We start from the raw sequence: 18,660 nt of genomic DNA on the forward strand, positions 1-18,660 counted from the left end.
ATCTCACAAAGAAGAGAAGAGTCCAAGTTGCGAGACGAGCACCGTGAACAGCTCCAGGCGCTAAACCCAAATGGGACACCATCGAAAAGTCCCAAGGAGCCTGCTCCGCGTCAAGTCCTCACCAACCACCTCGTTGAACCCACCCCAATTAACCATGCTTTGTGCTAGTGAGTGGTCTATGATCCATTGCGCTTATGTCGTCATAACTGGACCAATTCGCTAATTGAAATTCATCGCAGTCTCTGGAGAGGCACCTCAAATTCCCGTCGTCTCTTCCAAGAGCGGTAAGTTCTTCGAATCGCCTTGCGCGCACACCATATCTGATAATTAAACAGGCAGCGTTTTTGAAAAGCGTCTTATCGAGGCATACATTGCCGAACATGGCAAAGATCCCGTGAACGGCGAAGAACTCAGCACCGATGACCTGGTCGATGTCAAGTCGCAGCGCGTTGTCCGGCCCCGACCTCCCACCCTTACCTCCATCCCGTCTCTTCTCAGTGTCTTCCAGGAGGAATGGGACGCCCTCGCTCTTGAAACATATACCCTACAGCAAAACCTGGCACAGACGAGGCGCGAGCTTAGCTCCGCGCTCTATCAGCATGATGCCGCAGTGCGAGTGATCGCGCGGTTGACAAAGGAGAGAGACGATGCCCGCGAGGCACTTTCGAACATTTCCGTCGGCGCTACTAGGTCCGCGGGCGCTGGTGATGCTATGCAGGTCGACTCTGCAGGCTTGCCCCAGGCGGTGCTGGAACGGGTTGAGAACACACAAGCAGCGTACGTGGACTCAATGGTTCCATCCTATGTTAATTTCAGCTAACATATCTACAGGCTTTCTAAGACTCGGCGCAAGCGTGCAGTCCCCGAGGGCTGGGCCTCAGCTGACGCTATCTCCACATTCAAGCCAACTGAGTCCTCCGACCCCCTTTACCCCGGTGGCCGCGCTCTGTCTGTCAACTCGACCGGCGATTTGGCTCTTATTGGTGGTGTTGATGGTGTGGTTGGTGTCTACTCCCTTTCTCAGAAGAGTGTGGTGCAGACCTTGAAGACAGATGGTCCGGTCACCGATGCGACTTGGGCCGGCGACAAGGCTGTTGTTGGATCGTCTACCGGGTCTGTGAAGGTCTTTGAGAACGGGGCTGAAGTCGCTAGCTTCAACTCTCACGCTGGCGAGGTTACAGGTGTGGCTGTGCATGCTACTGGTGATATTGTTGCCTCTGTCGGTGTTGACAAGAGCTATGTCCTCTACGACCTGGCTACCAACACCGTGGCTTCCCAAATCTTCACTGACGCAGGTAAGCATATGTTCTGCAAACCTTTATATCGAAATATAATGCTAACGGTTTGGTTTAGCTTTGTTGTCTGTCAACTTCCACCCAGATGGCCATTTGATCGCCGCTGGTGGTGCAGATGGACAAGTCAAGATCTTCGACGTTAAGACCGGTGCCGCAGCCGCAGACTACGCGATGTCAGGCCCAGTCAAGTGTTTGTTCTTCTCTGAGAATGGTACTTTCCTGGCCGCGGTGGCCGACAAATCTACTACGGTCTCGATCTGGGATCTGCGCAGCTCCAAGGAAACCAAGGTGTTGGAGACTGGCAGCCAGATCAGCTCTATCTTCTGGGATTACACTGGTCAATATCTCTTGACCGGTGGACCCAGCGGAGTCACCGTCCAGCAGTTTACCAAGGCCTCCAAGACGTGGTCAGAGCCCTTGCGGAGCGCTGTTCCTGCTACTTCTGTGGCATGGGGATCAGCTGCTCAGAGCATTGTAGCATTGAATGAGGCGGGCGCAGTCACAGTGTTGGCGGCACAGTCATGATCGGGAAAATAGTGTGTAATTTAAAGCTGGTTATCTTTGAATCCTCAAATGGTGTTTTGTTTCCAATTTCCTGCAGTCTTTATTACAAAAAGAAGAAGAAAAGTCAGGTAACTTCCAGACAAGCTTGTGCTGGCACCCGTGAAACATGAGGCCGTTGCCGAAACAGAGTGACATACGATCACTCAATCGGATCGATACTGAATGAGATGAACACTCCTTTCGCCTGGTAACTCATAACTTTATTGCTAATATATAGGTCCCACACCCAGGACCGCGATCTATAAATGCCAACTCGCCAGCAGATCTGACGATCTTCCTCGCAACCGCCACTGATTTCCCCACCGCCCTATTTAGCCGGCAGAATGAGACCGCCCGGAGACTCGAGCATCGAAACAAAGATGGATGCCATTCAGATGCCTCCACCACCTCGTCCGGGGATACTATATGCTCCTCGTCCCATAACCTTGCCCCATAGCATAGGATTTGGCATGAGTGGCAGTCCAAACCTCCCATTTTTGCCTAACGGCCCCAAGGTACGCTTTCATCAGTCGTGAAACGGGCGGGGCAACTGATCAGACAAGAAGCTCTGCTAACACGATCTTTCTTCCAGCGAACGTATCACGAAATGTCCGAAGAATCCGATGGCACTACCCGTGCCGTCTGGGATCAACACTTTCATCCCCCTCGAGATCGTCCTCAGAATCAATCCATCAGCTTGCCACGCTTTCACGGAGATGGATTCGATTACCGGCGTCCGGTCAGATCCTCAAACGACCCAGAGATAGTTGACTTGACACGTGAATCTGAAATTCCTCCGCAAAGTCGATCAGTGGACCTCACTTTACCCTCGCCAACCCAATCCCGGACGAGCTTGCGGTTTCCTCAGGATATACTTCATATTCCTCAGACGAATGCGCATGATGTGATCGATGTGGACGCCGAGCCTACCAACGACGCCGCAGATGCCTCGTCAAGTAGCCCTGATGTCCAGTTTGTTGGGGCTACCACCAGACCCAGGCCGCTAGAACCCAGACCTTACAACGACATCTGGTCTCACATGAGTCGGGTCTCGGGGAGATCCGAGGCAGCTGAAAGGCGACCAACAAGAAACTGGTACAACAGAAGTCGGTGGGCTGAAGGGGAAGAGTTCCGGCCCATGTCTATCGGGGACTTCCTACCGGTGGGGCTTGACTATGGGCTCACTGGCTTTCCAATAAATCCTTCACTCGACACTCAGCACCCTCAGGATGAGTCCACACGATCATCGTCCCGAGAAGAGTCATACAAATCACCAGATCCGGCCCCGAAGGGCTTCACTCGAACGATATCGGATTATGATGTGGCCATTTGCCCTAACTGCCATGAGGAGTTGGGTGTTGGAGAAGGATCCAAAGGGCAAATATACGTTTCCAGAAAATGCGGACATGTTCGTATCACCCATCTCAGGTTACAACCGAGCATTGAAAAACTAACCATCTTTCAGGTTTACTGTGGCGAATGCGCTGAGAATCGGTCGAAATCAAGGGCCAAAAAGTCAAACTCACAGACCAAGCCATTCTCCAAGTGCCAGATTGCAGGCTGCGAGGTATCTTTGAGCAGTCCAACTGCTTTATTCCATCTTTTCCTCTGATACTCACTGGTTTTTTCCCTCCCTTCTTGCTTTTTTCGTTTACTGCGATCACACATTTGCATGGTGTTAGGGCCAACTCTTATTTCGTCGATACCCAATTTGCATGGAACTGGCGTGCGTTTTTTCCTTCAACTTATACGGGACTATATTTTTTCAGATGGGACTTTGATCTCTATCAGCCACGCATGAACTTGGTTTCTATCAAATATTTCTTTGTCTATTTAGCAATTCTACCTAGCAAACTTACTGTCTTGCATGTAAACTTCAGTATTATGTATAGATACTTGAGTTGCCTCTTAAAATGTTATATAGAAACAACACTTGGTATATTTCATCGTCACTACACCACGAACCATTGTATAAGGTGATCATTCAAACAGACTAGTAGTCCTCAGATTGATGCAGGCTTGAGTTTGATATGCATAATAGATAGGGTCAGAACACCATAAGCTTCGAGCAAATAGACAAGAATGAAGAAAATATAAGAGAACCCAGGTCAATAGTACAGTATGTTGCAGTGGGGATACCTGATAGTCACCACCGCTGAAAGGCAACGAACACCATAAACAGAAAACGATTTGATCTATACACCACGCAGATCGCCGTGGTACGGAGACCAGATACCACGCACACTCTCGTTCAAACTTGTGACAGGCTTCTTGGTCCGCTTCAACTTCTCTCCACTGGCCTCCTTGAGAAGATTTGCCTTCTTCAGGATCTCGCTGGGCTCCATGTTCCGTACACAGACAGGCTTCTCGCGGCCGTTGATGTAGAGGCCCTTGATGAGGGGGTGCTTTTGTGGTCGGGGAGAGACCCGGATCTCGATCTGAGGGTTTTGGCGGGCGAAAGACTTGAGATTGTTCTGCAGGAAGGCACTGTGAAGTCCATTGTGTGAGTTCCCAATAACCCGAAGATGATAATTCGTGACGTTCAAACAAAACTTACACCATGCCCCTTGAGCTACCTCCCGAATTGCAGAAATGGAAATCAAGGCGTTTGCATTGTAAGATGAAGGCGCCGGCGCCGTTCTAAGTGGGTTAGCGGGGTTCTTCAATAGGTTGCATGGGAAAGTCAAAGTCCACATACCTGGGCCGTCGTCGCTGTCCGGATTCCACGCACAGGCATTGTTATCGTCGTCACTTGTTCGTGGTTGATCGATTCGCGGGCGGTTCTCGGGGCATTTTCTAGTGCACGTGATTGCACAGGGCGGTGAGCGCGGGCGCCAATGGCGGCTACAGCGCCAGCTTACACGCTAAGACCAGCGCGAAGCTCTCACTCCTGATCTGAGGCTTTACTCTTCATACTTCAGCTTCACCCCACACCTGATCTGGTTCTCACCAGGTCTATCGTGAGAATGACTGACAAGCTCCCCCCGCCATTGTTGGCGCTATTCCAACCCCGTCCCCCCCTTCGTTATCTGGCTCCAACCGATCCCGCCCCAGAGGACTGCAAGAAGAGCACCATCTCTGGTGTCGCCCAGTATCTTGCTGAGGCCAAGTCCTACGCTGAAGAGGTCCCATACAATGCGACTGAAAGCTGGCTGCAGCGCAAGGCGCGCCAGGACGCAGAGAAGAAAGAGAACCAGGAAAAGCAACTAACAGAAGGGATGCAAAATTGTATGTTTTCTCTTTCTTGCTCATTGATTCCTATGCCACGATACTAACACAATGTTTTTCGCTCACAGTCGATCCCCAAAATGATCCGCATGCTCGTGGCGACCCCTACAAGGTTCTCTTTGTTGCGCGCCTCAGCTATGATGTCAAAGAATCCGACCTGGAGCGAGAGTTCGGCCGCTTTGGCCCCATTGAAAGAGTACGTTTTGGTGTGCAGTTTTCTTCTTTGGCAATTACAAAGGCTAACATCTCGACTTCAGATCACCCTTGTCAAGGACACAGTATCAGACAAGAAGAAGAAGAAGCCCCACCAAGGCTATGCATTTATCGTCTACGAGCGCGAGAAGGACATGAAAGGTATCACAGTCACGCCATTCCCTCTGGCACCAAAATCACCCATGTGTTCCGTTTTGCGGTAAGATATGTTGCTGACACCAGTTATTTGCCCACTACCAGCGGCCTACAAAGAAACAGATGGAATCCGGATCAAGGACCGACGGGTTTTGGTAGATGTCGAGCGTGGACGTACGACCAGGGGATGGAAGCCTCGTCGCTTTGGCGGTGGTCTCGGAGGACGTGGCTACACCAAGGCCATGCCAGTTCGACCCGGTGGCCCTGGATTCAACGCACCATCTGGACCCGGTGGTTTTGGAGGCGGTTTCCGCGGCGGCTTTGGTGGCAGAGGTGGTGGTTTCCGTGGTGGTGGTGGTGGTGGTGGTGGCTTCCGCGGTGGTGGTGACCGCTTCGGTGGCCCTCGTGGTGGTATTGGATATCAAGGTGGACGCAACGGCTTCGGTGGAGGTGGACAAGCACCCCCTAACGCTCCCTCTGGACCCGGTGGTGGACGCAGTGGAGGCTTCCGAGGAGGTTTCGGCGGTGGTGACCGTGGTGGTGGCAGATTTGACCGTGGTGTTACTGGAAGCAACTCAGAGCCCGTCCGACCCCGAGGAGACGGCTATGGTGATCGTGAACGCCGTGATGACCGCGATGATCGTTACAGAGATCGCCGCGATGACCGTATGGGAGACCGAACTGGAGACCGAGGTGGTGGAGACCGTTACCGGGACCGTGATCGTGAGCGCGGCAGCGGCGACAGGTATGGTGGTAGCACCAGTGGCGGCCGGGAAGACTATGGCCGCAAGCGACACCGTGAGGATGATGCCGGATACGATGACCCTCGCTCCAGGAGAAGATATTAGGTCTTCACTTTTTTCCCGGATCTTCCCTTTATTCTCTTCAGTCCTGATTGACTAGTGGGTATCACTGATCTGCCCAGTTCTATAAGTGTTCTCGCGCAAGGGTAAGGGGGCACATCAAGACGTTGGCCCATCACGTATCGGATCTACATCATGACGATCACAAAACATCCAATGTTTCCAACTCACGCTGCAATTTCTGCTTCATGCTTGGCTCTGAAGTATCCATTCTCCGTCTCCCTTGTTAGTTCACATGCATACCAGTGAACAGATCAGGTGAACATTCATGAACTGCTTGTATTCCCCGTTTTCTCTATCTTTGTTTTGCCCGGTGTTCCTCTTCTTCACTTGTGTTTCAATTTTTCTTTTTTTCTACTTTTCTTCCTGGTCCTGATGGAGTTTCATTTACTCTCTCCGAGGGTAAGTATTTGTATTTTAGTCGGTCTTCTGCGCGAAACATGAAATATGGAATCAAGTGACGCTCAGGTAAGACCAGGTAAGGACCATGGCAATGACAGAAAGCAGGTAACTTGCTAGTTAGATGCAAACCTATGTAATACGACTAGCGATTCTGCACTACAATTTCCGAAGATTCATAAAAGATAAATAAGTGACTTGTGTACTTTTTTTTCGACCTGGTATCCAAATCTTATCATAGGCTCATGATCCAGAAGAAGGCCCTCCGGATAAAGACGAGAGAAATAGAGGAATATAACGCAAGTCTTCAAGATATTTGCAAAGGAAGCGCCCTCACCAAACTCCATAAGATGCCCAGCAGAGTTCTTTTTTTCAACCACACGGAAGCCGAATGGGAAAGGGAAAGAAGAAAAACGGAAAAATCAAGAAAAAAATCCCATCTATGCATCAACCTCCATGTCACCCTGGCTCTCCAGGATCTTAACCTCCTCGCTGCTTCGGGTCCAGTAAGCCTTGAGGTCAACTTTGAACTCGGAAGAAGTAACACCGAACATCTTCATCAGTGTCGTCTGCCGTGAGTCCAATGTCTCGCCCTTGCGGCAAACGGGGTAACCCTCTTGGCCCTCAGTCAACTCAAGCATAACCTTGCCCTTGACAAGGCGGGTGGGGACACCAAGCTTGCGGAGTGCGGGCTCAATAGTGTGGCTGATGGGCTCGTCATCCTCGGCTGGAATCTCGCCGGCACGTGCGGTGACCAGGCCGTTGGGAATGGTGAAAGAGCGGGTGGCTTCGGTTCCAGCGCGGGCGAAGTCCTGGGGGCGGAAGCTTTCAAAGTAGCCGATCACTGATTCCGGGGTGCGCGAGGTGAACAGAAGTCCGACGGCGCCGGTGAGGTAAGGAGTGAGCTTGTGCACGTTGGGAGCGGCTTCGCTCTCGGCGCTCTGGCCGAGGGCCTTGGCCATAACCTTGGTCTTGCCGAAGAAGACACTGCAATGAGAAATGTATGTTAGATTCTTTTTCTTGGGTGGTAGACATGCATATCAATATTCGATATCAGATCCGAACGCTGGTGTCCTGGCGCTTTTTCTGATACGATATTTCATGCAAAGACTGTCTGGGGAGGTTCCGCTTACCGGCTGTCACCGAACTCAGTGCGCACATCCTTCAGATAGGTATTCCGCATGTTATCGACCGCAAAGACGAAAAGATGATCATATTCTTCGATGCATTCCCGGATATTGGCGTACAGACGGCGGGTCTGCTCCTTGTGATCTTTCTTGGCAGTCTTGGACTCGTGAACGACGCGCGCACGCTTTGAACGAGGCATGATGAATTATGGGAGAATTGAAGAATCAATGAATTCGGACGAGAGGTTGAATGTTTCCCCCACAGACATTTTTTCTTCGCTGATAACCGGATTAACATGGGCCCGGGCTTATCCAACACTAACCCAAATGGGAAATCAGCTGTGATCCTCAGGGCAATTCAACTTCAATTTCAACTCTCCATCCTCCAGTGCTCGCTGTTCTTTGGTCTCGATTGCGAATGTTCACATTGTCGCCTACAGGGACTCAGTCTGTACAATGCTGGATTTCATGGACTACATCCAGCTCTCCTTCGCCGAGGCGACCAACTGGAATCGCGACAATTCGTATTCCTCTCTAACTACTACCGCTCAATGTATGTGACTGGCAGTCGATCCTCCAAGGGTCTGTGGCGTGCTTCAACTGTCAACTAACATATTTGGCGCAGCGATTCTTGATTTCTCAACTCCGGAGCGGTTACGCGTTCATCTTTCCTCGCTATCCACACCTCATTTCGCGACCAGTTATACCCTCGGCACCGTTGGATTACTCGATGGATCAGTATCATATCTCTTCAGCACAGTCCCTTTCAACAACCTCCCAAGTAGCAGCGCATTGATCCCACTTCGCAAGATCTCCCCAGGCTACCGACAAGTGCAGGCTCCCACAGCCCCGGCACAAACCTGGGGATGGGACTCCCTATTAGACGGCGTGAGCATCCCCGGGCTCAAGGAAGGGAACCGCAAAGATGGAGAGAGTAATCCAGAAGAAGAAGCCAAGCGTAAAGCAACTCTCCTCTATGCTTCTCTGCACCTCCCGCCACCAACAACTCTATATGCGCTCTTCCTGCGCAGGATCTCGACCACCATGCAACTATCATTAGCAGTCTGCTCAACACAAGGACCACCGCTGTCCAATTCGGCACCACAGGCCTCAATGCTCACACAACTATCCCACGACACAGGGAAGTACAGTAACGAGTATCTATTCAGCACAGACAACGCCTTATTCGGCTGGCGCGGACTATGGAATTTCGGCCCAGACCCTCGATACACACGCGACGATGCGCCACCACCACTATCCCTCCTATCCGCAGGCGCAGAAGCCTACTACTCCCCAGTATCCTCACTAGTCGGCATGTCAACGGGTCTCCGCTTCAGCACATTACCCGCAGCCACCGAAGTCCCCTCATCCTCGCGCTCCTCATTATTATCATCAACATCAAAATTCTCACCTACCCCAACACCAATCTCAACATTCCCCTACACACTAACTCTAACCCTAACCCCAGTAACGGGCTCTCTATCAACAACATACTCCCTTCGCGCCTCGCCCAACCTCGCCTTCAGCTCCCGCTTCGGCTTCAACGTCTACAGCTGGGAAAGCGAGATGGTAGCTGGCTGTGAGCTATGGCGCCAAACCAAGAAATCAAAGTCCGACGATGATGACGGCCTCGAATGGGCCCGCCGCAAAATGCGCTTGCATGATATCGGCGCTTCCCTGCCCGGTTCACCGGCCTCCCCGCTCCTGGACGACCCGGCTCGTCCCGAGTCCCTCGTCTCTGAGAAGAATGGTGAGGCGGAGGTTAGTGACTCTGTCATTAAACTGCGTGTTGATCAGTCTTGGAATGTGAGGCTGCTCTGGGAGGGTAGGGTTAAGGAGTTGCTTGTGAGCGCCGGTGTCGGGTTAGGCCCGGGTTCGTTTTCTCCGTCGCCTTCTCTTTCGGCTTCGGCGAGCGGGTCGGCCCAGAGTGCAGGCGGGGGTGCTGGGATGTCGTTCTGGCGCGGGGTTGGCGTGTCTGTGTTGTACTCGTCATAGGATGCGCGCTTTTTGCGCGTTTTTGTTTGACTACTGAGGCTGGGATGATTTAACCGCTGTCGAAGCGACGACTATGTGTTATCAAGATATACTTCCATCATTGTACATAAGTTTCATGGCAATATATTTGACATTCCAAGCTTTTAATCTCTACCTGGCTCCTGCATCCCAGAGCTAACTGCTCTGATGTCAGGGTACTATGGGGTATTAATTTATTCTGAAATACCCTTAGATGCGGGCGTTGATGATGTCGACGACTATACCGGTTATTAGTATGAACTGTCATTCCACCTTTGGATATAAATATCAACTTACACGCAGGCTTCAAGCTGGCACCGCCAACAAGGAAACCGTCAACATCGGGCTGGGTAGCGAGCTCACGGCAGTTCTTCTCGCTGACGGAGCCACCGTAGATGATGCGAACGTTGTCAGCAGCCTCAGCCGAGATGGTCTCACTGAGCCACTTGCGGATAGCGGCGTGGACCTCCTGAGCCTGCTCAGTGGTAGCGACCTTGCCGGTACCGATAGCCCTAATATGAAACGTTAGGTATGTTCAAATGCATGCATACAAAAGGGCATGAGGTAAGTTCATACCAGACGGGCTCGTAGGCAATGACGACCTTTTCCCATTGCTCCTTGCTGAGCTCCTTGGCGACAGCGTTGAGCTGGCGGGTGACGACCTCGATGGTCTTATTGGCCTCACGCTCCTGCATAAGAGTCGGGTGTTAGCGGGATGCATTTACAAAAGTAATAGCCGGCATTGTCCCGATGACCCACATCGGGACGAAAATGAGAAAACTGGGTAGAAATGACGTACCTCAAGGGTCTCACCAATGCAGAGGATGACGGAAACACCGCCCTCAACGGCAGCCTTGGTCTTGCGGGCAATGAACTGTTCAGTAGAGGTTAGTTGGGGTGTTTTCACGTTGGGAGAGATGTGGATAGTTGAGGTTTGGGAGAACTGCGGAGATGCATACCTCGTCGCTCTCCTTAAGGATGACACGGCGCTCGCTGTGGCCGATGACAGCCCAGTTGATCTTGGCATCGCGGAGTTGCTCAACGCTGATCTCACCGGTGAAAGCACCGTTGGGCTTGTCGTAGACGTTCTGGGCAGCAACGCCGATGTTGGGGTTGGCGAGCTCACGGGTCAGAGCGAGGTAGATGGCGGGAGGAGAGATGACGACCTCGGTGGTGGAGTCGAGCTTAGCGGCGTTGAGGTTCTTCACGATGCTGGCGATGCTCTCAGAGACACCGTTCCTGTATAGGGTCAATTGCGCGTTCTTTCGCGGATGCAGTGATGATGGAAAGGTATCGACGCGGGGCAGTGAAGCTCGATCTGACGTACATCTTGAAGTTACCACCGACGAAGAATTGGCGAGGCATGATGATGTATGTATGTAGAGGATTGAAAAGATGTAGAAGAAGGTTTGAAAGAAGTTGATACGGGAGAGGAGAGGAGAGTAGAGGTGGGAGGGAAGTAAATTAAATGGAGGGGCACATCTTTTGTTGCCTGAATTATCGGGCAACACTCTCGAATTCTATGACATAACCGCCGATCTAAGGGTCAAAGTATGCATACATGTACATGCACGTCGGGAAAATGTGGAATAAATGTCCCAAATTATGGCATTGAGTCTATTTACCTTAAACTTATACATGGTATCTATAAACGGCTACGTACGCAGTCGGTATAGATCGTATAGATCGTTATACCAAGCGTCTGCCTCGCAAAAATTGACTTGAATGTTGACACGATCATTCAAAATCCCATTCATGTGATCCCGAAGAAGTAACAATTTGACGGAGAACACAGCTCCCGTGTCGAAGAATCTCCTCCAATTTCCTAGTTCAGTGACGCGGGACGGCTCGAATCCAGGTGGACCCGAGTAAGTCGAAACAACTGCACCCAAAACGTAGTTCTGCTGACAAGAAGACTAGATAGAAGAAGCCACAAGGGCAAAAAAAGGGACAGATCAACTTAATCAATCAACTTCTCTCTTCTCCTTGATAGCACAACGACAAGTGCAGCGACAAACCGGGGAAATATCCTTTACCGATTGACGCTGCTCTAGCTCGAGGGCTTCATAATAAGTTCTTTTGAGTCTCTTTTCTCGATGTCCAATGCTTGCCTTACGGTTATCAAGCATTTGGCCCCGTGTCTCATTGTCGTTCATCAGCTGCATTCTGTATCGCCCCCCAGGCATGGATCCGCGTGATCTACCCCTATCAAATCGCTTCGGACCGATGGTCTTTGCCGCAGGTAGCTCAAATTGACTACGAAGAGGAATATTTCTCTCTTGTCTGCGATCAAGGCTGCGACTATTTGGCTTTCCACGGGTGTGGCTGGGTTCGCGGCCACGAGGGCTGCCAGGCTGAGGAATCTCAGCCTGTTGTCTGAGATAAGGTCGCATCAACCGTACCTCTTGATGCCCGTTGCACGTGGATTCTGAGTCGTCAGTCTCGGAGGTCTCGTCAAATTTCTCAAATAGCATCGATTTGGCGTTTGCATCACTGCTGCCATCGGATGACCAGCCCGAACTATGCTCGAAGCTCGTCTCACTGCTGTTGGCAGGGCTAGGCGCTGGACTCTCCGGTACATTATCGATGGCTGCGCTTGACTGATTTGATGTAATGAAGCGGTCTCGCTTTGGTGCCCGGTAACTCGTCTCCAAGCTAGGATCCGAGTGTTTAGTCCCTGAATCCCCGGCTTGTGTTCTGGTATACATCTGAGTCTTTGGCATTTTCAGAAGAATGACATTCATGGAGACTGTCTCGTAGTCTCCATAACGAGCATTGGGGGCCTCGGAAGGCCGTGAATATTCTTTGGCATACACACAACTCCACTCAACGAGTGGATTCCTGCGACGTTGTTCGTCGATCAGTTGGTTGATATGCGCTCGTCTGGTGATCGATGATAAATTTTGGTATTGTTGTGCCGCCGACTTCTTACTTCCCCGTTTCTGTACCAGTTCAAAGAGTTCATGTTGGCTTATGTTCATGTCGGTTCGTTCCACACGGGTCCACGTTGCGCTTTGCCCAGGAACGGGGTCCGCTTGGGAGTAAGTGTAACCCTCGTAGGCCGGAAGATTTGGTTCAATCTTTCCTGCAGAGCTTTGAGGAAAGGTTTGAGAGCGGCTGTTGAGCTGTTTTTGTCGACATGGACTACCAATATTGTTTTGAGGATGATTTGAAGGACTGTTGACAGTATCGCAGTTAGGGATAGTCATCGTCTCTAGGTATCGTATGTAGGTTTAAGGCCAGGAAGAGAAGGAAAGAAAAGTCTTAGTATATTTCAATAGCAACAGAAATCTGGCAACTATTTATCTGCAGTTGCTCTAGACCTAAGGCTTTTTCCAAGCTGCGGGTCAGCTTGAAAGCTTTACCCGGGTTATCAGCTCTCAGCCTCATCATGGGGGCGAGCCAACTATTGACCCCATTGTCTCAAACCGTAAGTTGCCCGGGTTTTGCTTGGCATTCGTGTTTATTATTTTATTATCTTGCGACTCTTACGTCAATTCGATTCGTTGTGGCTTTCTGCTTTCGGCCTTTTGCGGTTAGATGTTGGTGCTGTGCCAGGATCTTTTATGCATAGTTCTCTATACGGCCCCAAGGCTTGACCACCCCACCAAGTCTGGTGATCTTATCATGACACGATTAGATAGCAGGCAGCTATTAAGCGCAGACAGCGCTGGATCGACACCGAGGAATTTTACAACTTATTGGAGAATCTCCTTACCGCATGGGTGTGTTACCTGCTGAGCCGCACAGAACAACATGATCATCGGGCCTGCAGGGTCTTTCTACTTCATGATATGATTTTTAGGCTACTGGGTCACCTGATATGAGGAATACTGAAAAGATTGTATAAGTCTATTATATACTCTGAGACTGGATTGCCAACCATCATTTAGTAAATTGAGAGCAAAGTAGAAGTACAACTGCAAATCGTTTTAAAAAGCAAAATGAATAGAGAAGCTTGCAGAAAGGACCAGTGTCCCAAATTATCCAAATTATTGAGAGTGTGACGCTAAATGCTGGAGGCTCCAAATGTCCTTCTTTTCTGATTCGAGGTTAAGTCGAACAACTGCATCGTTGGCAACCTACAAGTCACGCTATATTTAGAACATGGGGCAATCCACCTATGATTTTGAGGATACCTGAGGAAACAGAATAAGAGATGTAATGGATAGGCAACAGGAAATGTTTACAACGGCATGCTAAGAACAGCAAGGCAACTAAATTCAAGTGAGGCTTGGCTCAAAAAGTAATATTCCACCGACGCCTGTCATCAATGGCGTAGAATGAAAAAGTCGTAAAGTAATCATCGTCGAAGACTGTCCAGCCTTGCTTGGAGGTCGTCGTCACTCGTATTGCCTCCACCCCCACCGCCCCCAATAGCCTGCGCAACCCGCGTCTCGTTTACGGGGGCCTTTTGTATATCCGCTGGTGTTTCACCCAACTTGGAGTATGTTAGCTAAGTGTCACCTGTCGATGCTTAGGGGAGACAAACCGATTGGTTCAAATCGACACCAATTTCGTCCAGAACTTCCTTCACAATATCTTCCCCTTCCTCTTCTTCGCCTTCCATTCCGGTAGCTTCATCGATCGCATCATCCATCATCTCTTGCCGTTGGTCCATAACGTCATTCTCTCGTTCGAATTCCATCGCAATCCGTTGCAGCGCCGGGAGATTCATCTGTCTGTTCATACTACCCAGAAGCATCGTGGCTCCCTTCATGGATTGCATCATCTGTTCATTGCTTCGAACGGTCTGTGAGGTAGCAACAGTCAGCGCATGAGATGGAGGGGTAACAGATAAGGCCGCGCTCGTACCTGAATGCGGAGAGAGATGGCCTGTAATTGCGTGCGCATTTGATAGAACTTTTGGATATATCTGTTGTTATTGTCCAATTAGCCATGACGGTTGCGATCAATAAACAGCTCTGGAGAAGCGACCTCCGTGTCCGGACCAAGTCCTTGGCCTGGATCTTGCAGGCTCCGACCTGTCCATTTTTGGCGCTCTTCTTGATATCTTGCACCAACTTCTTCTCTTGGTTCTCCAGCTTCACGCGCTCTCGGTCAAGCTCACGCTGTGTTCGGTCCAAGGCACGCTGGTGTTTGCGCAGACGCTCCGCGGGCGTCATGCGCTTTCCGAAAGCCCATTCGACGATCTGAGAAGATCTGTTTGAGTACCATGGTCACCATTACAGAGTTTGAGTAGCTTACATTCATGATAGCAGGCAAAATGGTAGTTAGGTCGAGTTGGTAAGTGATCGCAGGTATACAAACAGACGGAGGCAGTGACATCAAGCGGGATTGTAATATTACCGTTCTGTCACCGGATTACTGGGTCACATGACCGCTAGTCCTCTTTTGGATCGACGTCATGAAACCTTGGAAATCATCGCATAAGCAAAATCAAAACATCTTTCTCTCTTGGATGGATTTCTTCCACTCGGTATCAAGCCATGAGTCAGGAATATTACCCCGGTGAGGGCTCTTCACGAGCTAGCTCGTCCAGGTTCCCAGGAGAAGAGGAGATCCCTGAAAGGAATCCTTTCTTCCCCCCGCCGACTTACATGACTGTGGGCAACGGTTCAACCTCGGATAGCGCCACAGCCTTGATGACTTCTTTGAACCAAGATTCGGGATATGGAGGCAGCATTGCTGGCGAGAGCATGGAGGAAGATCCGAACGCCGTTTGGCGTGCAGGATTGATGGAGGACAGGCCGACCCCGATACATACACCAACACGTCCTGGAGAATGGAATCCTGCGGGTAAGTGACTCGAGGAGAGGCATAAGTATCATTCATCGAGAAGCAAGTTGGACTAACGCGTCTCTTGGCTACAGCTGAACATGAGAAGCAAGTGGTTGCTAGTCATGTCTCTCAACTTCTATAGTACGTTGAAACCTTCGCAAACAAATTTGTGAGATGACGAGGCTCACTATCTTTTACAGCAACTCAAACCGAACCAAGCTTGGTCGCGCAATCTCCCGGACCATCGAGACATTGAGGGAACTTCAGGACATGAACCGCCAATGGCCCGCCCACTATCCTTCCGTACAGAGCACACCCTCTTCCCCCGGAGGCCGACCCCAGCTGCAGCAGACTCACTCGGAGTTCGGAAACGATGACAGCAGACCCAACACCCCGCCTCGACCGGATCTGAGGCGCGCAGCCACTATGGGTAGTGAAAATCTAGGAGAATCCAGTGCCTCGGCTCAGCGTCGCGTACCCACCGAGCCCCGATTGATGACGCCACAAATTGCGCAGGAGTTTTCTATCTTGAAACTCGATCTAAAGCTTGGTGCTCTCTCGCAGGCCGAGCTGGTGCATTCCTTGGAAAAGGCTTCAATTGCTTCGCTGCTGGACGGCAAGATCAGTCAAAGCATGAAGCATCTCCTATCATTGCGCGACAGAATCGAGGATACTTCAAGTAAGGTTCTGATTACAGGAGACTTGAATGCAGGCAAGTCAACGTTTTGCAATGCTCTCCTGCGTCGCAAGGTGTTACCGGAGGACCAGCAGCCTTGCACTAGCATCTTCTGCGAGGTGCTTGATGCTCGTGAAAACTCCGGTATTGAAGAGGTCCACGCTGTGCACAAAGATACGCCATACAACCGCAATGATGAAAGCAGCTTCGATGTCTTTCCTCTCAGTGAACTTGAAAACATTGTCATTGAAAACACGAAGTACATGCAGTGCAAGGTTTACGTAAAGGATGTACGAACCATTGACGAGTCTCTTCTCAACAATGGTGTTGTCGATATTGCCTTGATTGATGCACCCGGTTTGAACTCGGATTCCTTGAAGACCACAGCTGTCTTTGCCCGACAGGAGGAGATCGACGTTGTTGTCTTTGTTGTTTCCGCCGCAAACCACTTCACTCTTTCTGCCAAAGAGTTTATCTTGAATGCTGCGCATGAGAAAGCTTACATCTTCATGGTGGTCAATGGGTTTGACCAGATTCGCGATAAGCAACGCTGTGAGCGCATGATCTTGGATCAGATCGGCAAGCTCAGTCCTCGCACACACAAGGAAGCTGCTGAACTCGTTCATTTCGTTTCGAGTAATGCTATTCCTGTTGCGCCGCCTGTTTCCTCGCAGTCTGGCTCCGGAGGTGGTGACGGCGGTGGCTTTGATCCTCACGATGATGACGATGATAGGAAGGATCCTAAGGGCAAGGGCAAGGAGAAAGAGAAGCTCCAAGACTTTGAGAACCTCGAAGGAGCTCTACGACGCTTTGTCCTCGAAAAGCGCTCTCGCTCCAAACTTGCGCCTGCCAGGACTTATCTTCTTAATCTCTTGGCTGACCTCTGCTCTCTTGCCACTGTCAACCGTGATGTTGCCCAATCGGAGCTCAAGCGAGTGACTGATGAATTGGCAGAGCTTGAACCGGCCTATGAAAATGGCAAGAAGAGAAAGGGAGAGCTTGCAGAGGGTGTCAACAGGGCCATTGATGAATCATGCGATGATGTCTACAGCCACACTCGTTCCACTTTGACAGACACGATCACGCGCGTCTCTGATGCAGACCTCGGTGTTGAATACCCTGGTCTCTTTTCGGCATTCCAATACGCAGAAGACTTGAAGTTGGCAATGCTCGATCAGATTGCTTCCTCCGTCACTACCTGCGAGGACTATGCCCGAGAGAAGACGGTTCAAGGAGTCGGTTTCATCCAAAATATTGGCCTCTTGCATATTGGTGAAGACAAGTTCACTCCACTCAATTTCCGCGCGGACGCGATGTTCCGTCGTGGTCGTCGCCACACCTTCGGCCGACAAGTCGACACCCAAGTTGAGCTGTGGGATTTCTTTGATATTGCTGGTCTCTGGGAGCGCCAGGAGAAGATCGCAGGAACCGGTGTTGCAATGACTGCGGTCACTGTTCTTGGTGGCAGGGCATTGGGTGGATTCAGCTGGGTGGACAGTGCCCTGAGTGCTGTCAAGGTCATTGGTCCGAACAACGTGCGCCGACTGTTTCTTCCTAGTATTCTTGCTGCTGGTGAGTTTCCATTCATTTCCCTAACAAATAATGATTTACTAAACCCTGTACTAGCCGTCCTAACCGCTGCTTATGTGCTCAACTCCATCCCATCCACTCTGCCGCCACGTCTGTCACGAAAGATAGCCGCCACTCTCAATGAGATGGACTATGTCCACTCAAATGCCAACCGAATCTCGACCGAGGTTCGCCGCATGCTGCGCATGCCTGCAGGCAACCTGCAGACCTGTCTTTCTCAGGACATCGAGGATCTCGGCAGACGCAAGCAAGAAGTCACCAAGATCAAGCAGGAAAGCGACGTTGCCACCAAGTACTTTTCCAACCTGTTCCGGGAGAGCAGTGACAATCGTCGATCCGTCGAGAATCTGGATCTTGATGCTCCTCTGCCTGGCGGAATGGCTGCGGCAGTGGAATGAACCCTTGACTCGCGTTTGTACAACCACTGATGATTCCTACGAACTTTCTTTTCTCCCCTTCCTTTGCCATAAACTGTACGATTTGCATCTCTTACTTCTTAATTTCCTTCAATTCGCTTTTGCTTCTGCAGTGTTCCTCTACGCAGCTCCTACAGCCGTTCCTGTCTTGGTGTTACCTTTCCTCGTCGACGTTTCTTGTATGTCGCGGCGTGGCGGCGTGCGTCAGGGGAAGTGTGCAGTTTTTATCCAAGATTCCCACCTGAATTGAAACCGCGTTGTTTGCGTTGTTTTCCTACAAACCCCTTTTCCCTTCCATTTTCCACCCAAAATATCCAGCGCCTGTTAGAGGCCTACGCTATACACGTAGAGTCCGAGAATGCGGTTTACTTGTCCATTCACTCCTCTTGTCATCAGCCTGTCCCATGATAGGGTACTTGT

At 50.7% G+C, this 18,660-nt stretch overlaps 10 protein-coding genes across 10 annotated transcripts; 5 read left to right on the plus strand and 5 right to left on the minus strand.

Annotated features, from left to right (window-relative positions):
* Window positions 1-154: 154 nt before the first annotated feature.
* Window positions 155-1,820, plus strand: PENARI_c001G05064 (WD repeat PRP19 family protein; the record flags this gene model as incomplete). Its single annotated transcript, XM_022626515.1, has 5 exons — window positions 155-167; window positions 240-284; window positions 336-777; window positions 832-1,295; window positions 1,354-1,820. The coding sequence occupies 5 exons, from the start codon at window positions 155-157 to the stop codon at window positions 1,818-1,820; spliced, it is 1,431 nt and encodes a 476-aa protein (XP_022493924.1).
* Window positions 1,821-2,218: 398 nt separating this feature from the next.
* Window positions 2,219-3,450, plus strand: PENARI_c001G07306 (putative RING finger domain protein; the record flags this gene model as incomplete). The annotated part of the gene is made up of 3 exons (XM_022626704.1): window positions 2,219-2,353; window positions 2,431-3,246; window positions 3,304-3,450. The coding sequence occupies 3 exons, from the start codon at window positions 2,219-2,221 to the stop codon at window positions 3,448-3,450; spliced, it is 1,098 nt and encodes a 365-aa protein (XP_022493385.1).
* Window positions 3,451-4,033: 583 nt separating this feature from the next.
* PENARI_c001G03074 (mitochondrial 54S ribosomal protein mL43) lies at window positions 4,034-4,575 on the minus strand (the record flags this gene model as incomplete). Its single annotated transcript, XM_022626351.1, has 3 exons — window positions 4,034-4,325; window positions 4,396-4,478; window positions 4,537-4,575. The coding sequence occupies 3 exons, from the start codon at window positions 4,573-4,575 to the stop codon at window positions 4,034-4,036; spliced, it is 414 nt and encodes a 137-aa protein (XP_022493287.1).
* A 229-nt stretch (window positions 4,576-4,804) lies between these two features.
* PENARI_c001G12456 (U1 small nuclear ribonucleoprotein 70 kDa) lies at window positions 4,805-6,262 on the plus strand (the record flags this gene model as incomplete). The annotated part of the gene is made up of 4 exons (XM_022627116.1): window positions 4,805-5,066; window positions 5,135-5,262; window positions 5,324-5,420; window positions 5,520-6,262. 4 exons carry the CDS (start codon window positions 4,805-4,807, stop codon window positions 6,260-6,262), a joined length of 1,230 nt encoding a protein of 409 aa, XP_022493035.1.
* An 854-nt stretch (window positions 6,263-7,116) lies between these two features.
* On the minus strand, window positions 7,117-8,003 carry PENARI_c001G12153 (ribosome assembly factor MRT4; the record flags this gene model as incomplete). The annotated part of the gene is made up of 2 exons (XM_022627087.1): window positions 7,117-7,663; window positions 7,810-8,003. The coding sequence occupies 2 exons, from the start codon at window positions 8,001-8,003 to the stop codon at window positions 7,117-7,119; spliced, it is 741 nt and encodes a 246-aa protein (XP_022493317.1).
* A 256-nt stretch (window positions 8,004-8,259) lies between these two features.
* Window positions 8,260-9,798, plus strand: PENARI_c001G05561 (mitochondrial distribution and morphology protein 10; the record flags this gene model as incomplete). Its single annotated transcript, XM_022626571.1, has 2 exons — window positions 8,260-8,356; window positions 8,429-9,798. 2 exons carry the CDS (start codon window positions 8,260-8,262, stop codon window positions 9,796-9,798), a joined length of 1,467 nt encoding a protein of 488 aa, XP_022493299.1.
* Window positions 9,799-10,026: 228 nt separating this feature from the next.
* PENARI_c001G03218 (triose-phosphate isomerase TPI1) lies at window positions 10,027-11,181 on the minus strand (the record flags this gene model as incomplete). The annotated part of the gene is made up of 6 exons (XM_022626365.1): window positions 10,027-10,055; window positions 10,114-10,328; window positions 10,393-10,505; window positions 10,616-10,690; window positions 10,776-11,055; window positions 11,144-11,181. The coding sequence occupies 6 exons, from the start codon at window positions 11,179-11,181 to the stop codon at window positions 10,027-10,029; spliced, it is 750 nt and encodes a 249-aa protein (XP_022493218.1).
* A 599-nt stretch (window positions 11,182-11,780) lies between these two features.
* Window positions 11,781-13,025, minus strand: PENARI_c001G05576 (uncharacterized protein; the record flags this gene model as incomplete). The annotated part of the gene is made up of 1 exon (XM_022626575.1): window positions 11,781-13,025. One exon carries the CDS (start codon window positions 13,023-13,025, stop codon window positions 11,781-11,783), a length of 1,245 nt encoding a protein of 414 aa, XP_022493790.1.
* A 1,094-nt stretch (window positions 13,026-14,119) lies between these two features.
* On the minus strand, window positions 14,120-15,105 carry PENARI_c001G09772 (ESCRT-III subunit protein DID4; the record flags this gene model as incomplete). Its single annotated transcript, XM_022626899.1, has 5 exons — window positions 14,120-14,257; window positions 14,309-14,569; window positions 14,632-14,692; window positions 14,755-14,969; window positions 15,025-15,105. The coding sequence occupies 5 exons, from the start codon at window positions 15,103-15,105 to the stop codon at window positions 14,120-14,122; spliced, it is 756 nt and encodes a 251-aa protein (XP_022493687.1).
* A 161-nt stretch (window positions 15,106-15,266) lies between these two features.
* On the plus strand, window positions 15,267-18,222 carry PENARI_c001G10746 (mitofusin; the record flags this gene model as incomplete). Its single annotated transcript, XM_022626972.1, has 4 exons — window positions 15,267-15,576; window positions 15,651-15,699; window positions 15,759-17,806; window positions 17,861-18,222. 4 exons carry the CDS (start codon window positions 15,267-15,269, stop codon window positions 18,220-18,222), a joined length of 2,769 nt encoding a protein of 922 aa, XP_022493659.1.
* Between the last annotated feature and the right edge of the window lie 438 nt (window positions 18,223-18,660).

The sequence above is a fragment of the Penicillium arizonense genome (genome assembly GCF_001773325.1).
Source record: "Penicillium arizonense strain CBS 141311 chromosome Unknown PENARI_contig001, whole genome shotgun sequence".
NCBI classification, from domain to species: Eukaryota; Fungi; Ascomycota; class Eurotiomycetes; order Eurotiales; family Aspergillaceae; genus Penicillium; species Penicillium arizonense.